At 37.9% G+C, this 8,048-nt stretch overlaps 1 protein-coding gene across 1 annotated transcript; it reads right to left on the bottom strand.

The window, feature by feature from the left end:
- Nucleotides 1-1,120: 1,120 nt before the first annotated feature.
- Nucleotides 1,121-5,284, bottom strand: LOC141586838 (uncharacterized). The gene is made up of 3 exons (XM_074408223.1): nucleotides 5,028-5,284; nucleotides 3,716-4,250; nucleotides 1,121-2,542 (listed from the first exon to the last, which is right to left on the bottom strand). Exons 1-3 carry the CDS (start codon nucleotides 5,266-5,268, stop codon nucleotides 1,615-1,617), a joined length of 1,704 nt encoding a protein of 567 aa, XP_074264324.1. The 5' UTR covers nucleotides 5,269-5,284; the 3' UTR covers nucleotides 1,121-1,614.
- Between the last annotated feature and the right edge of the window lie 2,764 nt (nucleotides 5,285-8,048).

The raw sequence follows: 8,048 nt of genomic DNA, 5'->3' as shown, positions 1-8,048 counted from the left end.
CCGATTGAAATCATAGCACCTATCCTAATTCCGTTACTAATTTGGCATCTATCCTAATTCCGTCACAAATTTACAACCTTAACAAAATACTACCAAAAAAATTTTAATAGTAATCACATACCTTGTTGAATGCTTGAATTCGGGACGGAAATTATGCGGTCGATACGTTTTTTTGTTGAAATTTGAGTCGGTTTTTTTTTTTCAAAATTTCTAATTTTAAAGGTTGTTATTGAATAAAAAGGAAAATATAAGGAGGAGTGTGAGGGAGGGGCAAATTTGGAAGTTCATTAAAATTGTCGACGATATTTAGTAATTTGTCGACGACCTTTAGCAGCCAGGAAAAATATAAGAACATACATATCCATTATTTAAAGTTTACAGCTTAAAATTGACCATTTAATGTCTATATATATGTTTTGACATATCTTACATGTAAAAGTAGCTCTTTAATTATTACTCTATCCAACTCAACAAGTTATTAATTACATTTTAATTCTTTTTTGGGGAGTATTCTAATCTATGTAAATAGTTGTTGAATTGGATCACTTTTTTGGGGAGTATTCTAATCTATGTAAATAGTTGTTGAATTGGATCACGTAGTTACATACTTATAATGAACTAATCAACAAAGGGAGTTTTATGCAACATATTGTACCTAATTTATTCTACAATTTTTTGATCCATACCCGTGCAATTTTGCATGAGTTTTAAACTAGTATCCACCATATATCAACAACTACAAGTACAGCTCAACAGATTTCGAAGCGGTTCATTCAGCATATAACTCAATTTCGACATCTCGAATAATATTATATAATTCCAATTTCAAAAAGCCAACCTATCATACCTCAACTTCCCATCTTGGCCCTTTTTTCCCTATTTGCGTTGTTTTATTTTACCGTTCCTCAAATACTAAATTACTAACCATTGTACGACTTATAAGTTATAACAATCTCATGATAACAATTATAACTTTTTATGTATTCGTACAAAAATCTTACATATATGCCTTGCTTAAGACGGAATATCCGTTTTATCTATAAAACGGATCCAAATATTACCACATAATGATAATAGCGACAATTTTTGGCATTTCATAGGCAACTTGCCATGCCATTTGATACCTATTTCACCCGTCTTAAACCGGACTTGAGACGGATTCTTTCGTCATAAACAAGAATGTGTGCAAAAATAATAGCTTCCATCTACATCTTAAGGCACAAGCTCATAGAGAGCCACTCCATTCATAAAATTATTTCTGAAAGTAACAAAATTTCGTTTTCTAGTGCTAACTAAAACTATCAATTACCCACTTAAATAAAAACGGAGATAAATATTAAATACCCAAGAACATGTTATTCTAAGACTCTCGTCATCAAAAAAAAAAAGAGTCGGATAATTTCTCAGACAGAACTAACATCCCAGGAGAAATACCGCAGCTGTCTCTGTGATCCAAGAAATAGTCCTTGCCCAGTTGCCCTTACACCCTTCACCAGACTTCTTCAAACTCCCTAAAATCCCATCAATTTCAGCAACAAATGTGTATTTCCTTTTTTTACCAGTGTTTATATCCATTGCTGTCGGTAGACCCAGCTTGACCTTTAAGCTCAGCAGTCAATGATCCTGACGGGCTGATTTCATCTTAGGAAGAGTGGGGTTGGCTGTGAGAATCCAACTTATTGTCTCTCGGGTTGCTCTCGCACTTGGTGTGCTATACCGGGAATTCAGGATTTGCAATAACGAGTTGTCATCCTCGACCACCTGTGAGTTACTTTGCTCCTCCCCTTTGACCGGATTTGACGAACATGAATGCTCCTCTTTTTCTGAGTCTGAAAACACATCATCCACAGACATGGCCGATTCATATTCACCATTAGACCCGTTTAGGCTAAGATCCGACTTGACAACAGGCCCAAGTTCTGAAAACTCATCCTCCACTTCATCATCTTTCCGAGCTGAGTCAGACAGTTCACTGTCTGACCCGGTTGACTTCTTCAACCCCAAGGATTTAACCTCAGGAGAGTAAACTACATTATCAAGAAAAACCCGGGCGGCTTTTACTTTTACCCCAGGCTTTACCTGAAGGAGAGAAGCAAGTTTCGGATATCCGAGTTTTTGGTGGTCGAGAGCATATCCATATTTCTTTAGAAACTTCTTTTTGAAAATACTCATATTGAAGCCATCAGGATTCTGAGATAAAATCTCATCCAACAGTTTCTGACAATCTGCCAGGATCTCAGTCCTGGACTTTTCTGAAAGCTCCTTGAGAGGGGGAGCAATGGAGGAAACCCTTAACTGAGAATTATCAGGAGACTGAGGATTCAAGAATATGGAACTCAACCTAGTTGGGTTATGAGGTTGTGTGGGAGTCGAGGATTCTTCATATAGAGAAACGAGTTTAAATCGAGGGTTTTTAGTAGGGAGCTCCTTAATCCATTTCTTCTCTGTAATTAGTAAATCTACCAAGTGATAAATATCAATTGACTGAAGAGGTCGAAGAAACAAGAGCCCCTCCTTTCGTAGCTTATCAGCAATCTGCTCCCTAATACAAAAGGAGTGATCAGCTTTTCAAAAGTGAGTTACTAAACAATAAAATAAACATTGCAAAGAGTGAGTCTTGTATGAGAAGGCCTCGCATGTACGACCAACCCTAATCTTTATATATAAGGTTTCGCTTTGGATAGGTGTAATTATTTCGCTTTGGATAGGGGTAATAGAGCTCAAACAAGAGGAATGTCAGGAAACTATTACTTTCTTTTCTCATCCCCCTTTTACCGCCACCAGTTTCCTTTTTTTGCTTCTTATTTTATACTCTATTACCCTAATAACAATCAGTTCATCCCAAGCAATCCCTAAGGGCTAAGAAACTGTCTCACACGTGAGAACATTTCGTATAATGTTTTGCTTCGAAAATCTTAACTCAAAAACAGCAAAACCTACCAAGAATCATGATAATTGGAAAAAAAAAAATTTATGAATTGAATAGTTACCATTGCTAAATTTGAGCCCAGATATACACAATATTCCTTTAAAACCACAGGGACATGATACAGCTGGTAAGGAGCATTTGTGTCATACAGATTAAACCACACAATGAGCCACAAAATTCCCAAATACAACTAATACTGCTACATCATAGTACTATAAACGTCTACAAGAAGGGTTTTGGTAAGCAGAAATTTGGTATCATACAGAGCAGACCACACAATTTCCAAATATGACTATTGTTGCCATATCATCATATTAAAGAAGGATTTGATGAGTCTGCAATATCGGGGAAAGGTAACACGTGTACAACATACACGGCCTCCCATTGATAAATCTTCTCAAAAGAGCATAATAGTCAGTTGTTCAAAAGGGCAAAAAAAAAACTGATAAACCACAGAGGTGAACTCCCTTCTATGAAAGGGTTAGTGTCAACTGTCAAGGTATCTTTTATACAAAATAAGACAGACCTTTAGTCAATAAACTATTGGACGGGCAGAGTTATGGAAACTAAGCATGTGATAAAAGAACAAAACCAAGAATTTCCGGAGTTCTATTCTGTTCGAACTAAAGAAGAGTGAAATATTGTAAACTTATAGGAGTTCCATATGCACCATTATAAACCAAACGGACACAACATTGTCCAAGTCGCACCTATTTCATGCACTCTCCAAGTAATAAACACGCGGCACCAGAAAAGAAAGGATTCGCCAAAGACAGAATAGTGTACCTTGATAGTGCGTTGAAGACAATTTCTGATCCTCGGTTTGTTTTGAAAAAAGAACGAAGAGCACTCCAAAATGAATCCTTCGTCAAAAGGTCATGCTTTCTTGTCGAAGGTGGGACTTTATCAGATTTCCTCGTGTCTTCTTTAACAGGACTTGGCTCTATAGCGAGTGATTGATATTCATTCGGACTAAAATCCCATCCTAAAGAAGCTTTGGACTTTTCAATAGTGTCAGTTTTTGCAACAAGGGTCATAGAATTGCTTGATTTACTCTGCTTTTCTTCGGATACTGGCTTTTTCAAGGGTGGAACTTCATCAAATTTCCTTGCGTCTTCTTCAGCCGGACTTGGTTCTATAGTGGATGACTGAAATTCATTGGGCTTATCGACACCTGTCTCATCCCTCCAAGTTTTACACCAGTTTACTATCTTAGAAATGAAACCTAAACTAGCTTCAGAGTTGCCAACCATGTTAGTTTTGGCAACGAGGTTCAATGCATTGCTTGATTTACTCTGCTTTTCTTCGGATACTGGCTTTTCTGGGATCACATTAGATGTAAGTCACATTATATGGAGGTAATTACTACTTGGAAGCGGAGGTGGGTAACAATTACTCCCTTAATGGAGGGAATATTACACTATATTTCCCCATTTCTATCCATTTCTATCTCCAACCCCCATCCCTTCCCTCCATTTTTTAGTTTATTTTATCTCTATTACTCCCTTAATTATTACTCCCATCCCAAGCAAGCCCTAAGACATAAAATGACACCCAAAGCAGTAATTTGAACAGGACCTTAAAACCCACAGCAAACACCTCGAAAAAATTCGCCAACTTAACCCCCCAACAAAAAGACAGTAACCTAAGTTAAATTTCATCAAAATGATAAAATAAGAATTCATATAAATTGCCTCAAAATCTCTCATCGAAAATTTCCGCTATTTTCAACACGAAACATAACTAGCCACATTCAGAAACAATAGAAACAACCTTTGTTCTTACACAAAAAAAACAGTAACCTAAGCTAAATTCATCAAAATGCCTCAAAAATTCGCTAACTTAAGCCCCCAACAACTCGAAACAAAACCCAATAAGTCCAAACTCGTCACTCCTTGTACAAAACCAAACACAGTCCTTCAACAGTGAGAATAACAACAGATATCCATCGAAATGCATCATTAAATCACTGATTTAATGTCATTAACGTATTCAACACAATACCCACTTCTCCAAAAGTAACAACATTTACTAAAAACACAATTAATAGATAGAAGAAGTAATAAATAAATAAATTAACAAATAAATAAGTAAATACCATGAGGGATATAGCGGTGCGATGATGATGGTGAAGAAGTGGAAAAGAGGGAAATGAAGAGGGTTCTTGAGGTGGGTTTTAGGAGTTGTGAAATGGGTTTTGTTCTTGTGGTTAGGGAATTCATTGTTGATGTTGGTTGAGGAATTTGGGTGATTTTTTTAGGGTTTATCAGAGGAATTTGGGGGTTGATCAAATGGGTGCAAGCAAGTGAGCTTAAACCCTTCAAAAACCCTACAATCATCTACTCCTCACGCGACTTTTTTCTTGATTACTTTTTCTAATTAAAAAACATAGTTACATTTTGAAAAATATTTTGTTTTTCCATTTTATTTTTACTTTTATTTACGTAATTTATTTTCGCAGTACACTTTTTACTCATTACAGTACTTTTTATCTTAAATTTTCCATTTGTTTACCCTTGCTAAAAAAACATCAAACATAATCCTCTAATGTCTTCTCTCTATTGTTGAACCCTCTACCTCCTTTAAACTCCTTCAAATTCTTTAATTATGAATGATTATTCGAGTATAGAGAAGTATTAATCCCATTATTACTAATTAATTTGACTTTTTATTATAATTTTGTACTCCGTATCTTTTAGTTAGGGTTTATGTTAAAGTTAATTTATGGTTAATTGGTATGCGATGATGATTGCGAAATCAAAACTGATAACAGAGAAATAAGTAAGAATTCTTTACAATCTTTAGTGATCAATTTGTAATTTGCCTAGAATTAATATGCATACAAATCTTAATTTCGGCAAAATTTAGTAACTGGAACAATCAAGATTGAAAATCCCGCTTTCCAACATGTCCTCTAGTAATGTAGTACAAAAGTACACAGTGAAACCCAGTATTATTAATTTCAATCAATAGTGCGACCATCCCCTTGACCCACCGACTCTACTCCGTGATCCACCAGTTCAACCCACCGCCAGCGACCCACCGCCAGCGACATAGTCGTCTACTCGTCTGGCAAACCCCCTCTCTCAATGTCGACTATATAGACACATATACATATACTGATATACGGTTGAATCTCACTAAATCCTCTCTAAAAAAACCCCAAAAAAACCCTAACCCCTCTTATTATTGCACCGCCGCCGCTGCCATCCTCCCATTCCCTGCCCCTTATCTCACCGCCTTTCGCCGGAGATGAGGCTATCAAGCTTTGATTGCGCTCATCTCCGGCGACCATCATTTCCGTATTTGATTAATTCCTTCTTTACCATTTCTCCTTTTTTTCGATGGGTTTGATTCGTTTCTCGTCTTCGCTCCTATAATCAAGGTTCTCTGCTGCACTTCGTCTTGCTCTGCTGGCTGGTGTTTCGTTGTTGTCGCTTGTTGCTTATGGTCATAGCTTTTCCGTCTCTTTTCTTCGTGTCTGAGGGTTGTCTGATGTTGTTGGTTTTTTAGCTGGCTTTGCATGCTTCTGAATCGGTGAAGTTCTCGTCCCTCCGTCCCTTGTCCTGTCGCCGTAGATCGTGTGTCCTTACCAGTGGTGATCCCCCCATTCCCTCCACCCTTGGTTTGGTTGCTTAGTCTTTGTCCTTCATGTTTGCGTCGATGATTTTAATTCATCCGGTTGTTACGCTTTGGTTTTATGTGGTCTTGTTTTGGGTCAGATTTGATGATCCCCCCATTCCCCCCATCAATCGGTCCCCTTTACTTAATCTCTAGTGTCTGTCAGATTTTTCTTTAGTATCGTTTGGTTGCATGTCTGACGGTGGTCCTGGGAGGTGTCGTTTGGTGAATCGGGAGTCTTTTTTCGGTCTTGCATGTCCCTTTGAGTGACAGGTCTTTTATCCCTTGTCTGTTGTCTTCTCCCTTCTTGGTCTTGACTGCCTTCTTTGGGTTTGTTGATGTCCTTGAGTTCGGTTAGGCTTTGACTATTGCTTTTCGGTTCGTTTGGTTGTTGGGAGCGTCTCTTGCAGCTTTTGTTATCCCTTGTTATAGTGGGTTGGAAGGCGGTTCTCGTCTCTCCTCTGTTTGGTCCTGGGTTTTTTGGTATTCTGGTTTAATCAATACGTGAATGGTGTGTCCGGGTTGTGTTGATAAGGGGTGGCTCGTGGTGTTGGGTGTCGGTTGCGGTGGTTCCTCAGATAAAATGATGGCTTTTCTAAATTGCGTTTATTTTCTTTCCCTCCAAATAATGTCTTTGCTTGTGCTAGTAAAGACCTTTTCGAACTTGGGTGTCCTGTCCTTTAGTTCGTCTGTGATTTCCTCTAGTATGAAGGTGGTTGCTTTGGCTCGGAATTTGATTGCAGAGCTCTTTGTTATCCTTCTTCACTGCATGATGTACCTCTCGTTCAGTTGGTCTTACGATCAAAGAAGCCGATCTCTAAGGTGTAGGAGTTTTTACTCCGTCGACGACAGACTTCTTTGTCTTGCCAGTCACTTTGTCTTTCTACGCTCTTTTCGTAAGAGCGTAAGTACACTTTGCTATCGTCTCTCTGCGGCTCGTAGGTATCGACGGTTTTTGGAGGTCACATATGCTTACGAAGCTGGTCCTTTTGCTCCTGGCCACTCTCCTATCCGTTACCATCAAGGCTCCGCTGTTATAGTTTATCTTAATGTTGTTGCTCTAGCTCTTTACGTTTTTTATGCTCTTGATAGGTTTGACTTTGTAGTGCTAGATTTAGCTTTCGGGTTTCTGGTGCTACCTAGTCGAGTAGCTTACATTGTAATTCATAGATCACTGTAAGTTATTCTCCTTCCGTTGTCAAAAAAAAAAAAAAAAATGTCGACTATATAGGGTGACGTGAAATTAGATGAGAATGAGTGGGTGAAATTAGAGAGAAATAAGAGAGAGAAAATGGGAGGGGAGAAATGGGAGGGGTATAATTGTCAACGCTGTACTGCGATAAGTAAAATGTGTACTGCGAAAATCAGCACCCTTTATTTATTGTAGGATAGGCGCTTATTGGATTCAAACTCAGGTATCCACCTCTTGTGATTTCACCAACTATACAAGTTGAAATCTACAAAAAGACAAAATTTGTAATATGTAATATTATTAATC

The sequence above is a fragment of the Silene latifolia genome, chromosome 6, assembly GCF_048544455.1.
Source record: "Silene latifolia isolate original U9 population chromosome 6, ASM4854445v1, whole genome shotgun sequence".
Lineage (NCBI taxonomy): Eukaryota > Viridiplantae > Streptophyta > Magnoliopsida > Caryophyllales > Caryophyllaceae > Silene > Silene latifolia.
Note: the sequence above shows the minus strand (reverse complement) of the source record. Positions and strands in the feature narration are given on the sequence as shown.